This window comes from Scyliorhinus torazame, chromosome X, assembly GCF_047496885.1.
Source record: "Scyliorhinus torazame isolate Kashiwa2021f chromosome X, sScyTor2.1, whole genome shotgun sequence".
NCBI classification, from domain to species: domain Eukaryota; kingdom Metazoa; phylum Chordata; class Chondrichthyes; order Carcharhiniformes; family Scyliorhinidae; genus Scyliorhinus; species Scyliorhinus torazame.
The window spans coordinates 940,636-962,835 of NC_092738.1; the positions used below are offsets into that span (position 1 = coordinate 940,636).

General features: G+C 60.1%; 1 protein-coding gene across 1 annotated transcript in view; it reads right to left on the bottom strand.

Annotated features, from left to right (window-relative positions):
- espl1 (extra spindle pole bodies like 1, separase) overlaps positions 1 to 22,200 on the bottom strand; it is a 59,879-nt gene that overhangs the window by 10,253 nt on the left and 27,426 nt on the right. The window contains exon 4 of the mRNA XM_072493606.1: positions 8,427 to 8,566. Coding sequence (XP_072349707.1) covers positions 8,427 to 8,566 — 140 coding nt within the window. The remainder of the gene's footprint in view (positions 1 to 8,426; positions 8,567 to 22,200) is intronic.

Here is a 22,200-nt window from a genome sequence, read left to right on the forward strand (position 1 = left end):
TGGCCGTTCTGATATGATAATAACTCCTCTTCGAGTGACAGCAGAGACAGGGGCATTGGCGGAGTGCGGAGATCTCCGAGGGTCGTAGGGGGCTGGAGGAGGTTACAGAGATAGGGAGGGGTGTAGGGGGCTGGGGGAGGTTACAGAGATAGGGAGGGTGTAGGGGACTGGAGGAGGTTACAGAGATAGGGAGGGGTGTAGGGGGACTGGAGGAGGTTACAGAGATAGGGAGGGGTGTAGGGGGCTGGAGGAGGTTACAGAGATAGGGAGGGGTGTAGGGGGACTGGAGGAGGTTACAGAGATAGGGAGGGTGTAGGGGGCTGGAGGAGGTTACAGAGATAGGGAGGGGTGTAGGGGGCGGGAGGAGGTTACAGAGATAGGGAGGGGTGTATGGGGCTGGAGGAGGTTACAGAGATAGGGAGGGGTGTAGGGGGCTGGAGGAGGTTACAGAGATAGGGAGGGGTGTAGGGGGCGGGAGGAGGTTACAGAGATAGGGAGGGTTGTAGGGGGCTGGAGGAGGTAACAGAGATAGGGAGGAGTGTAGGAGGGCTGGAGGAGGTTACAGAGATAGGGAGGGTGTAGGGGGCTTGAGGAGGTTACAGAGATAGGGAGGGTTGGAGGAGGTTACAGAGATAGGGAGGGTTGTAGGGGACTGGAGGAGGTTACAGAGATAGGGAGGGTCGTAGAGGGGCTGAAGGAGGTTACAGAGATAGGGAGGGCTGGAGGAGGTTACAGAGATAGGGAGGGTTGTAGGGGACTGGAAGAGGTTACAGAGGTAGGGAGGGGTGTAGGGGGGCTGGAGGAGGTTACAGAGATAGGGAGGGGCGTAGGGGGCTGGAGGAGGTTACAGAGATAGGGAGGGGTGTAGGGGGCTGGAGGAGGTTACAGAGATAGGGAGGTGTGTAGGGACTGGAGGAGGTTACAGAGATAGGGAGGGTTGTAGGGGACTGGAGGAGGTTACAGAGATAGGGAGGGGTGTAGGGGACTGGAGGGGGTTACAGAGATAGGGAGGGGTGTAGGGACTGGGGGAGGTTACAGAGATAGGGAGGGGTGTAGGGGGCTGGAGGAGGTTACAGAGATAGGGAGGGGTGTAGGGGACTGGAGGAGGTTACAGAGATAGGGAGGGGTGTAGGGGCTGGAGGAGGTTACAGAGATAGGGAGGGCTGGAGGAGGTTACAGAGATAGGGAGGGCTGGAGGAGGTTCCAGAGATAGGGAGGGTTGTAGGGGACTGGAGGAGGTTACAGAGGTAGGGAGGGGTGTAGGGGGCTGCAGGAGGTTACGGAGATAGGGAGGGGTGTAGGGGACTGGAGGAGGTTACAGAGATAGGGAGGGGTGTAGGGGGCTGGAGGAAGTTACAGAGATAGGGAGGGGTGTAGGGGGCTGGAGGAGGTTACAGATATAGGGAGGGGTGTAGGGGGGCTGGAGGAGGTTACAGAGATAGGGAGGGGTGTAGGGGGACTGGAGGAGGTTACAGAGATAGGGAGGGGTGTAGGAGGGCTGGAGGAGGTTACAGAGATAGGGAGGATGTAGGGGGCTTGAGGAGGTTACCATAGATAGGGAGGGTTGTAGGGGACTGGAGGAGGTTACAGAGATAGGGAGGGTCGTAGAGGGGCTGGAGGAGGTTACAGAGATAGGGAGGGCTGGAGGAGGTTACAGAGATAGGGAGGGTTGTAGGGGACTGGAGGAGGTTACAGAGGTAGGGAGGGGTGTAGGGGGGCTGGAGGAGGTTACAGAGATAGGGAGGGGTGTAGGGACTGGGGGAGGTTACAGAGATAGGGAGGGGTGTAGGGGGGGCTGGAGGAGGTTACAGAGATAGGGAGGGGTGTAGGGGACTGGAGGAGGTTACAGAGATAGGGAGGGGTGTAGGGGCTGGAGGAGGTTACAGAGATAGGGAGGGGTGTAGGGGGCTGGAGGAGGTTACAGAGATAGGGAGGGTGTAGGGGACTGGAGGAGGTTACAGAGATAGGGAGGGGTGTAGGGGACTGGAGGAGGTTACAAAGATAGGGAGGGGTGTAGGGGGCTGGGGGAGGTTACAGAGATAGGGAGGGGTGTAGGGGCTGGAGGAGGCTACAGAGAGAGGGAGGGGTGTAGGGGGCTGGAGGAGGTTACAGAGATAGGGAGGGGTGTAGGGGGACTGGAGGAGGTTACAGAGATAGGGAGGGGTGTAGGGGGGCTGGAGGAGGTTACAGAGATAGGGAGGGGTGTAGGGGGCTGGAGGAGGTTACAGAGATAGGGAGGGGTGTAGGGGCTGTAGGAGGTAACAGAGATAGGGAGGGGTGTAGGGGGCTGGAGGAGGTTACAGAGATAGGGAGGGGTGTAGGGGGACTGGAGGAGGTTACAGAGATAGGGAGGGGTGTAGGGGGCTGGAGGAGGTTACAGAGACAGGGAGGGGTGTAGGGGCTGGAGGAGGTTACAGAGATAGGGAGGGGTGTAGGGGGACTGGAGGAGGTTACAGAGATAGGGAGGGGTGTAGGGGACTGGAGGAGGGTACAGAGATAGGGAGGGTTGTCGGGGACTGGAGGAGATTACAGAGATAGGGAGGGGTGTAGGGGACTGGAGGAGGTTACAGAGATAGGGAGGGGTGTAGGGGACTGGAGGAGGTTACAGAGATAGGGAGGGGTGTAGGGGACTGGAGGAGGGTACAGAGATAGGGAGGGTTGTCGGGGACTGGAGGAGATTACAGAGATAGGGAGGGGTGTAGGGGACTGGAGGAGGTTACAGAGCTAGGGAGGGGTGTAGGGGACTGGAGGAGGTTACAGAGATAGGGAGGGGTGTAGGGGACTGGAGGAGGTTACAGAGATAGGGAGGGTTGTAGGCGACTGGAGGAGGTTACAGAGATAGGGAGGGGTGTAGGGGGCTGGAGGAGGTTACAGAGATAGGGAGGGGTGTAGGGAGCTGGAGGAGGTTACAGAGATAGGGAGGGGTGTAGGGGGGCTGGAGGAGGTTACAGAGATAGGGAGGGGTGTAGGGGGGCTGGAGGAGGTTACAGAGATAGGGAGGGTGTAGGGGGCTGGAGGAGGTTACAGAGATAGGGAGGGGTGTAGGGGGCTGGAGGAGGTTACAGAGATAGGGAGGGGTGTAGGGAGCTGGAGGAGGTTACAGAGATAGGGAGGGGTGTAGGGGGGCTGGAGGAGGTTACAGAGATAGGGAGGGGTGTAGGGGGCTGGAGGAGGTTACACAGATAGGGAGGGTGTAGGGACTGGAGGAGGTTACAGAGATAGGGAGGTGTGTAGGGGGCTGGAGGAGGTTACAGAGATAGGGAGGGGTGTAGGGAGCTGGAGGAGGTTACAGAGATAGGGAGGGTGTAGGGGGGCTGGAGGAGGTTACAGAGATAGGGAGGGGTGTCGGGGGCTGGAGGAGGTTACAGAGATAGGGAGGGGTGTAGGGGCTGGAGGAGGTTACAGAGATAGGGAGGGGTGTAGGGGCTGGAGGAGGTTACAGAGATAGGGAGGGGTGTAGGGGGGCTGGAGGAGGTTACAGAGATAGGGAGGGGTGTAGGGGCTGGAGGAGGTTACAGAGATAGGGAGGGGTGTAGGGGGGCTGGAGGAGGTTACAGAGATAGGGAGGCGTGTAGGGACTGGGGGAGGTTACAGAGATAGGGAGGGGTGTAGGGGGCTGGAGGAGGTTACAGAGATAGGGAGGGGTGTAGGGGGGCTGGAGGAGGTTACAGAGATAGGGAGGGGTGTAGGGGGCTGGAGGAGGTTACAGAGATAGGGAGGGGTGTAGGGACTGGAGGAGGTTACAGAGATAAGGAGGGGTGTCGGGGGCTGGTGGAGGTTACAGAGATAGGGAGGGGTGTAGGGGGCTGGGGGAGGTTACAGAGATAGGGAGGGGTGTAGGGACTGGAGGAGGTTACAGAGATAGGGAGGGGTGTAGGGGGCTGGAGGAGGTTACAGAGATAGGGAGGGGTGTAAGGGGCTGGAGGAGGTTACAGAGATAGGGAGGGGTGTAGGGGGCTGGAGGAGGTTACAGAGATAGGGAGGGGTGTAGGGGCTGGAGGAGGTTACAGAGATAGGGAGGGTGTAGGGGGCTGGTGGAGGTTACAGAGATAGGGAGGGGTGTAGGGGGCTGGAGGAGGTTACAGAGATAGGGAGGGGTGTAGGGACTGGAGGAGGTTACAGAGATAGGGAGGGGTGTAGGATGCTGGAGGAGGTTACAGAGATAGGGAGGGGTGTAGGGGGGCTGGAGGAGGTTACAGAGATAGGGAGGGGTGTAGGGGGCTGGAGGAGGTTACAGAGATAGGGAGGGGTGTAGGGGGCTGGAGGTGGTTACAGAGATAGGGAGGGGTGTATGGGGGCTGGAGGAGGTTACAGAGATAGGGAGGGGTGTAGGGGGCTGGAGGAGGTTACAGAGATAGGGAGGGGTGTAGGGGGCTGGTGGAGGTTACAGAGATAGGGAGGGTTGTAGGGGGCTGGTGGAGGTTACAGAGATAGGGAGGGGTGTAGGGGGCTGGAGGAGGTTACAGAGATAGGGAGGGGTGTAGGGGGCTGGAGGAGGTTACAGAGATAGGGAGGGGTGTAGGGGGCTGGAGGAGGTTACAGAGATAGGGAGGGTGTAGGGGACTGGAGGAGGTTACAGAGATAGGGAGGGGTGTAGGGGACTGGAGGAGGTTACAGAGATAGGGAGGGGTGTAGGGGGGCTGGAGGAGGTTACAGAGATAGGGAGGGGTGTAGGGGGCTGGAGGAGGTTACAGAGATAGGGAGGGGTGTAGGGGGCTGGAGGAGGTTACAGAGATAGGGAGGGGTGTCGAGGCTGCAGGAGGTTACAGAGATAGGGAGGGTGTAGGGGACTGGAGGAGGTTACAGAGATAGGGAGGGGTGTAGGGGACTGGAGGAGGTTACAGAGATAGGGAGGGGTGTCGAGGCTGCAGGAGGTTACAGAGATAGGGAGGGGTGTAGGGGGCTGGAGGAGGTTACAGAGATAGGGAGGGGTGTAGGGGGGCTGGAGGAGATTACAGAGATAGGGAGGGGTGTAGGGGGCTGGAGGAGGTTACAGTGATAGGGAGGGGTGTAGGGGGCTGGAGGAGGTTACAGAGATAGGGAGGGGTGTAGGGGGCTGGAGGAGGTTACAGAGATAGGGAGGGGTGTAGGGGGCTGGAGGAGGTTACAGAGATAGGGAGGGGTGTAGGGGGGCTGGAGGAGATTACAGAGATAGGGAGGGGTGTAGGGGGCTGGAGGAGGTTACAGTGATAGGGAGGGTGTAGGGGGCTGGAGGAGGTTACAGTGATAGGGAGGGTGTAGGGGGCTGGAGGAGGTTACCGAGATAGGGAGGGGTGTAGGAGCTGGAGGAGATTACAGAGATAGGGAGGGGTGTAGGGGGCTGGAGGAGGTTACAGTGATAGGGAGGGGTGTAGGGGCTGGAGGAGGTTACAGAGATAGGGAGGGTGTAGGGGGCTGGAGGAGGTTACAGAGATAGGGAGGGGTGTAGGGGGCTGGAGGAGGTTACAGAGATAGGGAGGGGTGTAGGGGGCTGGAGGAGGTTACAGAGATAGGGAGGGGTGTTGGGCGCTGGAGGAGGTTACAGAGATAGGGAGGGGTGTAGGAGCTGGAGGAGGTTACAGAGATAGGGAGGGGTGTAGGGGCTGGAGGAGGTTACAGAGATAGGGAGGGGTGTAGGGGGGCTGGAGGAGGTTACCGAGATAGGGAGGGGTGTAGGAGCTGGAGGAGATTACAGAGATAGGGAGGGGTGTAGGGGGCTGGAGGAGGTTACAGTGATAGGGAGGGGTGTAGGGGGGCTGGAGGAGGTTACAGAGATAGGGAGGGGTGTAGGGGGCTGGAGGAGGTTACAGAGATAGGGAGGGGTGTAGGGGGGCTGGAGGAGGTTACCGAGATAGGGAGGGGTGTAGGAGCTGGAGGAGATTACAGAGATAGGGAGGGGTGTAGGGGCTGGAGGAGGTTACAGAGATAGGGAGGGGTGTAGGGGGCTGGAGGAGGTTACAGAGATAGGGAGGGGTGTAGGGGACTGGAGGTGGTTACAGAGATAGGGAGAGGTGTAGGGGCTGGAGGAGGTTACAGAGATAGGGAGGGGTGTAGGGGGCTGGAGGAGGTTACAGAGATAGGGAGGTTTGTAGGGGGCTGGAGGAGGTTACAGAGATAGGGAGGTTTGTAGGGGGCTGGAGGAGGTTACAGAGATAGGGAGGGGTGTAGGGGGCTGGAGGAGGTTACAGAGATAGGGAGAGGTGTAGGGGCTGGAGGAGGTTACAGAGATAGGGAGGGGTGTAGGGGCTGGAGGAGGTTACAGAGATAGGGAGGGTGTAGGGGGCTGGAGGAGGTTACAGAGATAGGGAGGGGTGTAGGGGGCTGGAGGAGGTTACAGAGATAGGGAGGGGTGTAGGGGCTGGAGGAGGTTACAGAGATAGGGAGGGGTGTAGGGGGCTGGAGGAGGTTACAGTGATAGGGAGGGGTGTAGGGGCTGGAGGAGGTTACAGAGATAGGGAGGGTGTAGGGGGCTGGAGGAGGTTACAGAGATAGGGAGGGTGTAGGGGGCTGGAGGAGGTTACAGAGATAGGGAGGGGTGTAGGGGGCTGGAGGAGGTTACAGAGATAGGGAGGGGTGTAGGGGGCTGGAGGAGGTTACAGAGATAGGGAGGGTGTAGGGGGCTGGAGGAGGTTACAGAGATAGGGAGGGTGTAGGGGGCTGGAGGAGGTTACAGAGATAGGGAGGGGTGTAGGGGGCTGGAGGAGGTTACAGAGATAGGGAGGGGTGTAGGGGGGATGGAGGAGGTTACAGAGATAGGGAGGGGTGTAGGGGGGATGGAGGAGGTTACAGAGATAGGGAGGGGTGTAGGGGGGATGGAGGAGGTTACAGAGATAGGGAGGGGTGTAGGGGGGATGGAGGAGGTTACAGAGATCGGGAGGGGTGTAGGGGGCTGGAGGAGGTTACAGAGATAGGGAGGGGTGTAGGGGACTGGAGGAGGTTACAGAGATAGGGAGGGGTGTAGGGGACTGGAGGAGGTTACAGAGATAGGGAGGGGTGTAGGGGGCTGGAGGAGGTTACTGAGATAGGGAGGGGTGTAGGGGCTGGAGGAGGTTACAGAGATAGGGAGGGGTGTAGGGGCTGGAGGAGGTTACAGAGATAGGGAGGGTGTAGGGGGCTGGAGGAGGTTACAGAGATAGGGAGGGGTGTAGGGGCTGGAGGAGGTTACAGAGATAGGGAGGGGTATAGGGGACTGGAGGAGGTTACAGAGATAGGGAGGGGTGTAGGGGACTGGAGGAGGTTACAGAGATAGGGAGGGGTGTAGGGGACTGCAGGAGGTTACAGAGATAGGGAGGGTGTAGGGGGGCTGGAGGAGGTTACAGAGATAGGGAGGGGTGTAGGGGGCTGGAGGAGGTTACAGAGATAGGGAGGGGTGTAGGGGGACTGGAGGAGGTTACAGAGATAGGGAGGGGTGTAGGGGGCTGGAGGAGGTTACTGAGATAGGGAGGGTGTAGGGGCTGGAGGAGGTTACAGAGATAGGGAGGGGTGTAGGGGGGCTGGAGGAGGTTACAGAGATAGGGATGGGTGTATGGGGCTGGAGGAGGTTACAGAGACAGGGAGGGGTGTAGGGGGCTGGAGGAGGTTACAGAGATAGGGAGGGGTGTAGGGGGCTGGAGGAGGTTACAGAGATAGGGAGGGGTGTAGGGGGCTGGAGGAGGTTACAGAGACAGGGAGGGGTGTAGGGGGCTGGAGGAGGTTACAGAGATAGGGAGGGGTGTAGGGACTGGAGGAGGTTACAGAGATAGGGAGGGGTGTAGGGGGCTGGAGGAGGTTACACAGATAGGGAGGGGTGAAGGGGGCTGGAGGAGGTTACAGAGATAGGGAGGGTTGTAGGGGGCTGGAGGAGGTTACAGAGATAGGGAGGGGTGTAGTGGGGCTGGAGGAGGTTACAGAGATAGGGAGGGGTGTAGGGGGCTGGAGGAGGTTACAGAGACAGGGAGGGGTGTAGGGGGCTGGAGGAGGTTACAGAGATAGGGAGGGGTGTAGGGGGCTGGAGGAGGTTAGAGAGATAGGGAGGGGTGTAGGGGGACTGGAGGAGGTTACAGAGATAGGGAGGGGTGTAGGGGGCTGGAGGAGGTTACAGAGATAGGGAGGGGTGTAGGGGGCTGGAGGAGGTTACAGAGATAGGGAGGGGTGTAGGGGACTGGAGGAGGTTACAGAGATAGGGAGGGGTGTAGGGGACTGGAAGAGGTTACAGAGATAGGGAGGGGTGTAGGGGGCTGGAGGAGGTTACAGAGATAGGGAGGGGTGTAGGGGACTGGAGGAGGTTACAGAGATAGGGAGGGGTGTAGGGGCTGGAGGAGGTTACAGAGATAGGGAGGGTTGTAGGGGCTGGAGGAGGTTACAGAGATAGGGAGGGGTGTAGGGGACTGGAGGAGGTTACAGAGATAGGGAGGGGTGTAGGGGGCTGGAGGAGGTTACAGAGATAGGGAGGGGTGTACGGCCGTTACCTTGTCTAGCAGTCCATACAGGGCGGCCGTGAGGTGGAGGGCGTGCAGGGTCTGCTCGGAGCTTCGCAGCCTGGGGGCCGCCGTCTGGGAGAGGAGGCTTTTCCACAGGGAGAGGGCCTTGTCCAGTCCTCGGCAGCGTTCTGAAACACACAAACAGGGGTGAGGCTCCAGTCTCGAACGCAAACGGCGGGGGGACGGGGTCAGGTCCAGCCCCCCCCCCCCCCCCCCCCCCCCCCCCCAGCCCCCCCCCCCCCCCTCCCACCCACCCGGCACCGCGCCACGACCTACCTCCCCCTCGCTACAGGCGAGAGCGCGGACGCGAGAGACAGACCCAGAGAGGCGAGACGCAGAGAGACACAGAGAGAGACAGAGAGGCACAGAGAGGCGAGGGACAGAGAGGCGAGGGACAGAGAGACACAGAGAGGCACAGAGAGGCGAGGGACAGAGAGACACAGAGACAGAGAGGCACAGAGAGGCGAGACACAGAGAGACGCAGAGAGACGCAGAGAGGCACAGAGAGGCGAGACACAGAGAGACGCAGAGAGACGCAGAGAGACGCAGAGAGACGCAGAGAGACGCAGAGAGACGCAGAGAGGCACAGAGAGGCACAGAGAGGCACAGAGAGGCACAGAGAGGCACAGAGAGGCACAGAGAGGCACAGAGAGGCGAGACAGAGAGGCGAGACAGAGAGGCGAGACAGAGAGGCGAGACACAGAGAGGCACAGAGAGACACGCAGAGACGCAGAGAGACGCAGAGAGGCGCAGAGAGACGCAGAGAGACGCAGAGAGACGCAGAGAGACGCAGAGAGACGCAGAGAGACGCAGAGAGACCCAGAGAGACCCAGAGAGACCCAGAGAGACCCAGAGAGACCCAGAGAGAGCACAGAGAGAGCACAGAGAGAGCACAGAGAGAGACACAGAGAGAGACACAGAGAGAGACGCAGAGAGAGACGCAGAGAGAGACGCAGAGAGACCCAGAGAGACCCAGAGAGACACAGAGAGAGACAGAGAGAGACACAGAGAGAGACACAGAGAGAGACACAGAGAGAGACACAGAGAGAGACACAGAGAGAGACACGCAGAGAGGCACAGAGAGACACACAGAGAGGCCCAGAGAGACCCAGAGGGAGCACAGAGAGACACAGAGAGAGACACAGAGAGAGACACAGAGAGAGACGCAGAGAGAGACGCAGAGAGGCGCAGAGAGGCCCAGAAAGAGCACAGAGAGAGACGCAGAGAGACCCAGAGAGACCCAGAGAGACCCAGAGAGACCCAGAGGGAGCACAGAGGGACACAGAGAGACACAGAGAGACACAGAGAGAGACACAGAGAGAGACACAGAGAGGCGCAGAGAGGCCCAGAGAGAGCACAGAGAGAGACGCAGAGAGACGCAGAGAGGCGCAGAGAGACGCAGAGAGACGCAGAGAGACGCAGAGAGACGCAGAGAGACACAGAGAGGCGAGACGCAGAGAGACGCAGAGAGACACGCAGAGAGACACACAGAGAGGCGAGACGCAGAGAGACAGAGAGACACAGAGAGACACAGACACACAGAGAGACACAGAGAGACACAGAGAGACACAGAGAGACACAGAGAGACACAGAGAGACACAGAGAGACAGAGAGAGACAGAGAGGAGAGGGACAGAGAGACACAGAGAGAGACAGAGAGGCACAGAGAGGCGAGGGACAGAGAGGCGAGGGACAGAGAGACACAGAGAGGCACAGAGAGGCGCAGAGAGGCGAGGGACAGAGAGACACAGAGAGGCAAGACAGAGAGGCACAGAGAGACACAGAGAGGCAAGACAGAGAGCACACAGAGAGCACACAGAGAGGCGAGGGACAGAGAGACACAGAGAGGCACAGAGAGGCAAGACAGAGAGACACAGAGGCACAGAGAGGCAAGACAGAGAGACACAGAGAGACCCAGAGAGGCGAGACGCAGAGAGGCGAGGGACAGAGAGGCACAGAGAGAGGCACAGAGAGGCGAGACACAGAGAGGCGAGACACAGAGAGGCGAGGCACAGAGAGGCGAGACACAGAGAGGCGAGGGACAGAGAGAGGCACAGAGAGGCGAGACACAGAGAGGCGAGACACAGAGAGGCGAGGCACAGAGAGGCGAGACACAGAGAGGCGAGACACAGAGAGGCGAGACACAGAGAGGCGAGGGACAGAGAGACACAGAGAGAGACAGAGAGGCACAGAGAGGCGAGACACAGAGAGACACAGAGAGGCAAGACAGAGAGACACAGAGAGACACAGAGAGGCGAGGGACAGAGAGACACAGAGAGGCAAGACAGAGAGGCACAGAGAGACACAGAGAGGCGAGGGACAGAGAGACACAGAGAGAGACAGAGAGGCACAGAGAGGCGAGACACAGAGAGGCGAGGGACAGAGAGACACAGAGAGGCGCAGAGAGGCACAGAGAGGCGAGGGACAGAGAGACACAGAGAGGCAAGACAGAGAGGCACAGAGAGACACAGAGAGGCAAGACAGAGAGCACACAGAGAGCTCACAGAGAGCACACAGAGAGCACACAGAGAGGCACACAGAGAGCACACAGAGAGCACACAGAGAGGCGAGGGACAGAGAGACACAGAGAGGCGAGGGACAGAGAGACACAGAGAGGCACAGAGAGGCGCAGAGAGGCGAGGGACAGAGAGACACAGAGAGGCAAGACAGAGAGGCACAGAGAGACACAGAGAGGCAAGACAGAGAGCACACAGAGAGCTCACAGAGAGCACACAGAGAGCACACAGAGAGCACACAGAGAGCACACAGAGAGCACACAGAGAGCACACAGAGAGCACACAGAGAGCACACAGAGAGCACACAGAGAGCACACAGAGAGCACACAGAGAGCACACAGAGAGGCGAGGGACAGAGAGACACAGAGAGGCACAGAGAGGCAAGACAGAGAGACACAGAGAGACCCAGAGAGGCGAGACGCAGAGAGGCGAGGGACAGAGAGACACAGAGAGGCGAGACGCAGAGAGGCGAGGGACAGAGAGGCACAGAGAGAGGCGAGACACAGAGAGAGGCGAGACACAGAGAGGCGAGACACAGAGAGGCGAGACACAGAGAGGCGAGACACAGAGAGGCGAGACACAGAGAGGCGAGACACAGAGAGGGCGAGACACAGAGAGGCGAGACACAGAGAGGCGAGGGACAGAGAGAGGCACAGAGAGGCGAGACACAGAGAGGCGAGACACAGAGAGGCGAGGCACAGAGAGGCGAGACACAGAGAGGCGAGACACAGAGAGGCGAGACACAGAGAGGCGAGACACAGAGAGGCGAGACACAGAGAGGCGCGACACAGAGAGGCGAGACACAGAGAGGCACAGAGAGGCGAGACACAGAGAGGCACAGAGAGGCGAGACACAGAGAGGCGAGACACAGAGAGGCGAGACACAGAGAGGCGCGACACAGAGAGGCGAGGGACAGAGAGGCGAGACACAGAGAGGCGAGACACAGAGAGGCGCGACACAGAGAGGCGAGGGACAGAGAGGCACAGAGAGAGGCGAGACACAGAGAGAGGCGAGACACAGAGAGGCGAGACACAGAGAGGCGAGACACAGAGAGGCGAGACACAGAGAGGCGAGACACAGAGAGGCGCGACACAGAGAGGCGAGACACAGAGAGGCGAGACACAGAGAGGCACAGAGAGGCGAGACACAGAGAGGCGAGACACAGAGAGGCGAGACACAGAGAGGCGAGACACAGAGAGGCGAGACACAGAGAGGCGAGACACAGAGAGGGCGAGACACAGAGAGGCACAGAGAGGCGAGACACAGAGAGGCGAGACACAGAGAGGCGAGACACAGAGAGGCGAGACACAGAGAGGCGAGACACAGAGAGGCGAGACACAGAGAGGCGAGACACAGAGAGGCGAGACACAGAGAGGCGAGACACAGAGAGGCGAGGCACAGAGAGGCACAGAGAGGCGAGACACAGAGAGGCGAGACACAGAGAGGCGAGACACAGAGAGGCGAGACACAGAGAGGCGAGACACAGAGAGAGGCGAGACACAGAGAGGCGAGACACAGAGAGGCGAGACACAGAGAGGCGAGACACAGAGAGGCGAGACACAGAGAGGCGCGACACAGAGAGGCGAGACACAGAGAGGCGAGACACAGAGAGGCGCGACACAGAGAGGCGAGACACAGAGAGGCGAGACACAGAGAGGCGAGACACAGAGAGGCGAGACACAGAGAGGCGAGACACAGAGAGGCGCGACACAGAGAGGCGAGACACAGAGAGGCGAGACACAGAGAGGCGCGACACAGAGAGGCGAGACACAGAGAGGCACAGAGAGGCGAGACACAGAGAGGCGAGACACAGAGAGGCGAGACACAGAGAGGCGCGACACAGAGAGGCGAGACACAGAGAGGCGAGACACAGAGAGGCACAGAGAGGCGAGACACAGAGAGGCGAGACACAGAGAGGCGAGACACAGAGAGGCGAGACACAGAGAGGCGAGACACAGAGAGGCGAGACACAGAGAGGCACAGAGAGGCGAGACACAGAGAGGCGAGACACAGAGAGGCGAGACACAGAGAGGCGAGACACAGAGAGGCGCGACACAGAGAGGCGAGACACAGAGAGGCGAGACACAGAGAGGCGAGACACAGAGAGGCGAGACACAGAGAGGCGAGACACAGAGAGGCGCGACACAGAGAGGCGAGACACAGAGAGGCGAGACACAGAGAGGCGAGACACAGAGAGGCGAGACACAGAGAGGCGAGACACAGAGAGGCACAGAGAGGCACAGAGAGGCGAGACACAGAGAGGCGAGACACAGAGAGGCGAGACACAGAGAGGCGAGGGACAGAGAGGCGAGGGACAGAGAGGCGAGACACAGAGAGGCACAGAGAGGCGAGACACAGAGAGGCGAGACACAGAGAGGCGCGACACAGAGAGGCGAGACACAGAGAGGCGAGACACAGAGAGGCGAGACACAGAGAGACACAGAGAGGCGCGACACAGAGAGGCGAGACACAGAGAGGCGAGACACAGAGAGGCGAGACACAGAGAGGCGAGACACAGAGAGACACAGAGAGGCGAGACACAGAGAGGCGAGGGACAGAGAGGCGAGACACAGAGAGGCGCGACACAGAGAGGCGAGACACAGAGAGGCGAGACACAGAGAGGCGAGACACAGAGAGGCGAGACACAGAGAGGCGAGACACAGAGAGGCGCGACACAGAGAGGCGAGACACAGAGAGGGCGAGACACAGAGAGGCACAGAGAGGCGAGACACAGAGAGGCGAGACACAGAGAGGCGAGGCACAGAGAGGCGAGACACAGAGAGGCGAGACACAGAGAGGCGAGGGACAGAGAGGCGAGACACAGAGAGGCGAGACACAGAGAGGCGAGACACAGAGAGGCGAGACACAGAGAGGCGAGACACAGAGAGGCGAGGGACAGAGAGGCGAGACACAGAGAGGCGAGACACAGAGAGGCGAGGGACAGAGAGGCGAGACACAGAGAGGCACAGAGAGGCGAGACACAGAGAGGCGAGGCACAGAGAGGCGAGGCACAGAGAGGCGAGGGACAGAGAGGCGAGACACAGAGAGGCGCGACACAGAGAGGCGAGACACAGAGAGGCGAGACACAGAGAGGCGAGGGACAGAGAGGCGAGACACAGAGAGGCGAGGGACAGAGAGGCGAGACACAGAGAGGCGAGACACAGAGAGGCGAGGGACAGAGAGGCGAGACACAGAGAGGCGAGACACAGAGAGGCGAGACACAGAGAGGCGAGGGACAGAGAGGCGAGGGACAGAGAGGCGAGGGACAGAGAGGCGAGACACAGAGAGGCGAGACACAGAGAGGCGAGGGACAGAGAGGCGAGACACAGAGAGGCGAGACACAGAGAGGCGAGGGACAGAGAGGCGAGACACAGAGAGGCGAGACACAGAGAGGCGAGACACAGAGAGGCGAGGGACAGAGAGGCGAGACACAGAGAGGCGAGACACAGAGAGGCGAGGGACAGAGAGGCGCGACACAGAGAGGCGAGACACAGAGAGGCGAGACACAGAGAGGCGAGACACAGAGAGGCGAGGGACAGAGAGGCGAGGGACAGAGAGGCGAGGGACAGAGAGGCGAGACACAGAGAGGCGAGACACAGAGAGGCGAGGGACAGAGAGGCGAGACACAGAGAGGCGCGACACAGAGAGGCGAGGGACAGAGAGGCGAGACACAGAGAGGCGAGACACAGAGAGGCGAGACACAGAGAGGCGAGACACAGAGAGGCGAGGGACAGAGAGGCGAGACACAGAGAGGCGCGACACAGAGAGGCGAGGGACAGAGAGGCGAGACACAGAGAGGCGAGACACAGAGAGGCGAGACACAGAGAGGCACAGAGAGGCGAGACACAGAGAGGCGAGACACAGAGAGGCGAGACACAGAGAGGCGCGACACAGAGAGGCGAGACACAGAGAGGCGAGACACAGAGAGGCGAGACACAGAGAGGCGAGACACAGAGAGGCGAGACACAGAGAGGCGAGGCACAGAGAGAGGCGAGACACAGAGAGGCGAGACGCAGAGAGGCGAGACACAGAGAGACACAGAGAGGCGAGGGACAGAGAGGCGAGGGACAGAGAGGCGAGACACAGAGAGGCGAGGCACAGAGAGAGGCGAGACACAGAGAGGCGAGACGCAGAGAGGCGAGACACAGAGAGACACAGAGAGGCGAGGGACAGAGAGGCGAGACACAGAGAGGCGAGACACAGAGAGGCGAGACACAGAGAGGCGCGACACAGAGAGGCGAGGGACAGAGAGGCGAGACACAGAGAGGCGCGACACAGAGAGGCGAGACACAGAGAGGCGAGGGACAGAGAGGCACAGAGAGGCGAGACACAGAGAGGCGAGGGACAGAGAGGCGCGACACAGAGAGGCGAGGGACAGAGAGGCGCGACACAGAGAGGCGAGGGACAGAGAGGCGAGACACAGAGAGGCGAGGGACAGAGAGGCGAGACACAGAGAGGCGAGACACAGAGAGGCGAGACACAGAGAGGCGAGGGACAGAGAGGCACAGAGAGGCGAGACACAGAGAGGCGAGGGACAGAGAGGCGAGACACAGAGAGGCGAGGGACAGAGAGGCGAGACACAGAGAGGCGCGACACAGAGAGGCGAGGCACAGAGAGGCGAGACACAGAGAGGCGAGGGACAGAGAGGCACAGAGAGGCGAGACACAGAGAGGCGAGGGACAGAGAGGCGAGGGACAGAGAGGCGAGACACAGAGAGGCGAGACACAGAGAGGCGAGACACAGAGAGGCGAGACACAGAGAGGCGAGACACAGAGAGGCGAGGGACAGAGAGGCGAGACACAGAGAGGCGAGGGACAGAGAGGCGAGACACAGAGAGGCGAGGGACAGAGAGGCGAGACACAGAGAGGCGCGACACAGAGAGGCGAGGCACAGAGAGGCGAGACACAGAGAGGCGAGGGACAGAGAGGCGAGGGACAGAGAGGCGAGACACAGAGAGGCGAGACACAGAGAGGCGAGGGACAGAGAGGCACAGAGAGGCGAGGGACAGAGAGGCACAGAGAGGCGAGACACAGAGAGGCGAGACACAGAGAGGCGAGACACAGAGAGGCGAGACACAGAGAGGCGAGGGACAGAGAGGCGAGACACAGAGAGGCGAGGGACAGAGAGGCGAGGGACAGAGAGGCGAGACACAGAGAGGCGAGACACAGAGAGGCGAGGGACAGAGAGGCGAGGGACAGAGAGGCGAGACACAGAGAGGCGAGACACAGAGAGGCGAGACACAGAGAGGCGAGGGACAGAGAGGCACAGAGAGGCGAGGGACAGAGAGGCACAGAGAGGCGAGACACAGAGAGGCGAGACACAGAGAGGCGAGACACAGAGAGGCGAGACACAGAGAGACACAGAGAGACACAGAGAGACCCAGAGAGGCGAGACACAGAGAGGCGAGACACAGAGAGGCACAGAGAGGCGAGGGACAGAGAGACACAGAGAGGCGAGACGCAGAGAGGCGAGGGACAGAGAGACACAGAGAGGCACAGAGAGAGACACAGAGAGGCGAGACACAGAGAGGCGAGACACAGAGAGGCGAGACACAGAGAGGCGAGACACAGAGAGGCGAGACACAGAGAGGCGAGGGACAGAGAGACACAGAGAGGCGAGACACAGAGAGGCGAGACACAGAGAGGCGAGGCACAGAGAGGCGAGACACAGAGAGGCGAGGCACAGAGAGGCGAGACACAGAGAGGCGAGACACAGAGAGGCGAGACACAGAGAGGCGAGGCACAGAGAGGCGAGACACAGAGAGGCGAGGGACAGAGAGGCGAGGGACAGAGAGGCGAGACACAGAGAGGCGAGACACAGAGAGGCGAGACACAGAGAGGCGAGGGACAGAGAGGCGAGACACAGAGAGGCGAGGGACAGAGAGGCGAGGGACAGAGAGGCGAGGCACAGAGAGGCGAGACACAGAGAGGCGAGGCACAGAGAGGCGAGACACAGAGAGGCGAGACACAGAGAGGCGAGGGACAGAGAGGCACAGAGAGGCGAGGGACAGAGAGGCGAGACACAGAGAGGCGAGACACAGAGAGGCGAGGGACAGAGAGGCGAGGGACAGAGAGGCGAGACACAGAGAGGCGAGACACAGAGAGGCGAGACACAGAGAGGCGAGACACAGAGAGGCGAGACACAGAGAGGCGCGACACAGAGAGGCGCGACACAGAGAGGCGCGACACAGAGAGGCGAGGGACAGAGAGGCGAGACACAGAGAGGCGAGGGACAGAGAGGCACAGAGAGGCGAGACACAGAGAGGCGAGACACAGAGAGGCGAGACACAGAGAGGCGAGACACAGAGAGGCGAGACACAGAGAGGCGAGACACAGAGAGGCGAGACACAGAGAGGCGAGACACAGAGAGGCGAGACACAGAGAGGCGAGACACAGAGAGGCGAGGGACAGAGAGGCGAGACACAGAGAGGCGAGGGACAGAGAGGCGAGACACAGAGAGGCGAGACACAGAGAGGCGAGGGACAGAGAGGCGAGGGACAGAGAGGCGAGACACAGAGAGGCGAGACACAGAGAGGCGAGACACAGAGAGGCGAGGGACAGAGAGGCACAGAGAGGCGAGGGACAGAGAGGCGAGACACAGAGAGGCGAGACACAGAGAGGCGAGGGACAGAGAGGCGAGGGACAGAGAGGCGAGACACAGAGAGGCGAGACACAGAGAGGCGAGGGACAGAGAGGCACAGAGAGGCGAGGGACAGAGAGGCACAGAGAGGCGAGACACAGAGAGGCGAGACACAGAGAGGCGAGACACAGAGAGGCGAGACACAGAGAGGCGAGGGACAGAGAGGCGAGACACAGAGAGGCGAGACACAGAGAGGCGAGACACAGAGAGGCACAGAGAGGCGAGACACAGAGAGGCGAGGCACAGAGAGGCGAGGCACAGAGAGGCGAGGGACAGAGAGGCGAGGCACAGAGAGGCGAGACACAGAGAGGCGAGGCACAGAGAGGCGAGGCACAGAGAGGCGCGACACAGAGAGGCGAGGCACAGAGAGGCGAGACACAGAGAGGCGAGACACAGAGAGGCGAGACACAGAGAGGCACAGAGAGGCGAGACACAGAGAGGCGAGGCACAGAGAGGCGAGACACAGAGAGGCGAGACACAGAGAGGCGAGGGACAGAGAGACACAGAGAGGCGAGGCACAGAGAGGCGAGACACAGAGAGGCGAGACACAGAGAGGCGAGACACAGAGAGGCGAGACACAGAGAGGCGAGACACAGAGAGGCGAGACACAGAGAGGCACAGAGAGGCGAGACACAGAGAGGCGAGACACAGAGAGGCGAGGCACAGAGAGGCACAGAGAGGCGAGACACAGAGAGGCGAGGGACAGAGAGGCGAGACACAGAGAGGCGAGACACAGAGAGGCGAGACACAGAGAGGCGAGACACAGAGAGGCGAGACACAGAGAGGCGAGACACAGAGAGGCGAGACACAGAGAGGCGAGACACAGAGAGGCGAGACACAGAGAGGCGCGACACAGAGAGGCGCGACACAGAGAGGCGAGACACAGAGAGGCGAGACACAGAGAGGCGAGGGACAGAGAGGCGAGACACAGAGAGGCGAGACACAGAGAGGCGAGGCACAGAGAGGCGAGACACAGAGAGGCGAGACACAGAGAGGCGAGACACAGAGAGGCGAGACACAGAGAGGCGAGACACAGAGAGGCGAGGGACAGAGAGACACAGAGAGGCGAGACACAGAGAGGCGAGACACAGAGAGGCGAGGGACAGAGAGGCGAGACACAGAGAGGCGAGACACAGAGAGGCGAGGCACAGAGAGGCGAGACACAGAGAGGCGAGACACAGAGAGGCGAGGGACAGAGAGGCGAGGGACAGAGAGGCGAGACACAGAGAGGCGAGGGACAGAGAGGCGAGACACAGAGAGGCGAGACACAGAGAGGCGAGGGACAGAGAGGCGAGACACAGAGAGGCGAGACACAGAGAGGCGAGACACAGAGAGGCGAGACACAGAGAGGCGAGACACAGAGAGGCGAGGGACAGAGAGACACAGAGAGGCGAGGCACAGAGAGGCGAGACACAGAGAGGCGAGACACAGAGAGGCGAGACACAGAGAGGCGAGACACAGAGAGGCGAGACACAGAGAGGCGAGGGACAGAGAGAGACAGAGAGGCGAGGGACAGAGAGGCGAGACACAGAGAGGCGAGACACAGAGAGGCGAGACACAGAGAGGCGAGACACAGAGAGGCGAGACACAGAGAGGCGAGACACAGAGAGGCGAGACGCAGAGAGGCGAGACACAGAGAGGCGAGACACAGAGAGGCGAGGGACAGAGAGAGACAGAGAGGCACAGAGAGGCGAGACGCAGAGAGGCGAGACACAGAGAGGCGAGACACAGAGAGGCGAGACACAGAGAGGCGAGACACAGAGAGGCGAGACACAGAGAGGCGAGGGACAGAGAGAGACAGAGAGGCACAGAGAGGCGAGACGCAGAGAGGCGAGGGACAGAGAGACACAGAGAGGCACAGAGAGGCGAGGGACAGAGAGGCGAGGGACAGAGAGACACAGAGAGGCGCAGAGAGGCGAGGGACAGAGAGGCACAGAGAGGCGAGACACAGAGAGACACAGAGAGGCACAGAGAGGCGAGACACAGAGAGACACAGAGAGGCACAGAGAGGCGAGACACAGAGAGACACAGAGAGGCACAGAGAGGCGAGGGACAGAGAGACACAGAGAGGCACAGAGAGGCACAGAGAGACCCAGAGAGGCGAGGGACAGAGAGACACAGAGAGGCACAGAGAGGCGAGGGACAGAGAGACACAGAGAGACACAGAGAGGCGAGGGACAGAGAGACACAGAGAGAGACAGAGAGGCGAGGGACAGAGAGACACAGAGAGGCGAGGGACAGAGAGACACAGAGAGGCACAGAGAGGCGAGGGACAGAGAGACACAGAGAGGCGAGGGACAGAGAGACACAGAGAGAGACAGAGAGGCACAGAGAGGCGAGACACAGAGAGGCGAGGGACAGAGAGACACAGAGAGGCGCAGAGAGGCGAGGGACAGAGAGACACAGAGAGGCAAGACAGAGAGGCGCAGAGAGGCACAGAGAGGCAAGACAGAGAGGCGAGGGACAGAGAGACACAGAGAGGCAAGACAGAGAGGCGAGGGACAGAGAGACACAGAGAGGCAAGACAGAGAGCACACAGAGAGCTCACAGAGAGCTCACAGAGAGACACAGAGAGGCAAGACAGAGAGGCGCAGAGAGGCACAGAGAGGCAAGACAGAGAGGCGAGGGACAGAGAGACACAGAGAGGCGAGACACAGAGAGGCGAGACACAGAGAGGCGAGACACAGAGAGGCGAGACACAGAGAGGCGAGACACAGAGAGGCGAGACAGAGAGAGGCGAGGGACAGAGAGAGACAGAGAGGCACAGAGAGAGACACAGAGAGAGACACAGAGAGAGACACAGAGAGAGACACAGAGAGAGACACAGAGAGAGACACAGAGAGAGACAGAGAGAGACAGAGAGGCGAGACACAGAGAGGCGAGACACAGAGAGGCAAGACAGAGAGACACAGAGAGAGACACAGAGAGAGACACAGAGAGAGACAGAGAGAGACAGAGAGAGAGACAGAGAGAGAGACACAGAGAGGCAAGGCACAGAGAGGCAAGGCACAGAGAGGCACAGAGAGGCACAGAGAGACACAGAGAGACACAGAGAGACACAGAGAGGCAAGACACAGAGAGGCAAGACACAGAGAGGCAAGACACAGAGAGGCAAGACACAGAGAGGCAAGACACAGAGAGGCACAGAGAGAGGCACAGAGAGAGGCACAGAGAGAGGCACAGAGAGAGGCACAGAGAGGGACACAGAGAGGGACACAGAGAGGGACACAGAGAGGGACACAGAGAGGGACACAGAGAGGCAAGACACAGAGAGACACAGAGAGAGACACAGAGAGAGGCACAGAGAGAGGCACAGAGAGAGACACAGAGAGAGACACAGAGAGAGACACAGAGAGAGACACAGAGAGAGAGACAGAGAGAGAGACAGAGAGAGAGACAGAGACACAGAGAGACACAGAGAGGCAAGACACAGAGAGACACAGAGAGAGACACAGAGAGAGACACAGAGAGAGACACAGAGAGAGACACAGAGAGGCAAGACACAGAGAGGCACAGAGAGACACAGAGAGACACAGAGAGACACAGAGAGACACAGAGAGACACAGAGAGACACAGAGAGGCGAGACAGAGAGGTGAGGCACAGAGAGGCGAGACAGAGAGGTGAGGCACAGAGAGGCGAGGCACAGAGAGGCAAGACACAGAGACACAGAGAGACACAGAGAGACACGCAGAGAGGCGCAGAGAGACGCAGAGGGACGCAGAGGGACGCAGAGAGACGCAGAGAGGCAAGACAGAGAGACGCAGAGAGACGCAGAGAGACGCAGAGAGACGCAGAGAGACGCAGAGAGGCGCAGAGAGACGCAGAGAGGCGCAGAGAGGCACAGAGAGGCGCAGAGAGGCGCAGAGAGGCGCAGAGAGACGCAGAGAGACGCAGAGAGACGCAGAGAGACGCAGAGAGACGCAGAGAGACGCAGAGAGACGCAGAGAGGCGCAGAGAGACGCAGAGAGACGCAGAGAGACGCAGAGAGACGCAGAGAGACGCAGAGAGACGCAGAGAGACGCAGAGAGACGCAGAGAGACGCAGAGAGACGCAGAGAGACGCAGAGAGACGCAGAGAGACGCAGAGAGGCGAGACGCAGAGAGACACAGAGAGACGCAGAGAGACGCAGAGAGACGCAGAGAGACGCAGAGAGGCGCAGAGAGGCGCAGAGAGACGCAGAGAGACGCAGAGAGACGCAGAGAGACGCAGAGAGACGCAGAGAGACGCAGAGAGACGCAGAGAGACGCAGAGAGACGCAGAGAGGCGCAGAGAGACGCAGAGAGACGCAGAGAGACGCAGAGAGGCGCAGAGAGACGCAGAGAGGCGCAGAGAGGCGCAGAGAGGCACAGAGAGGCACAGAGAGGCACAGAGAGGCGCAGAGAGGCGCAGAGAGGCGCAGAGAGGCGCAGAGAGACGCAGAGAGGCACAGAGAGGCACAGAGAGGCGCAGAGAGGCGCAGAGAGGCGCAGAGAGACGCAGAGAGACACAGAGAGGCGCAGAGAGGCGCAGAGAGACACAGAGAGACGCAGAGAGACACGCAGAGAGACACGCAGAGAGACGCAGAGAGACGCAGAGAGACGCAGAGAGACGCAGAGAGACGCAGAGAG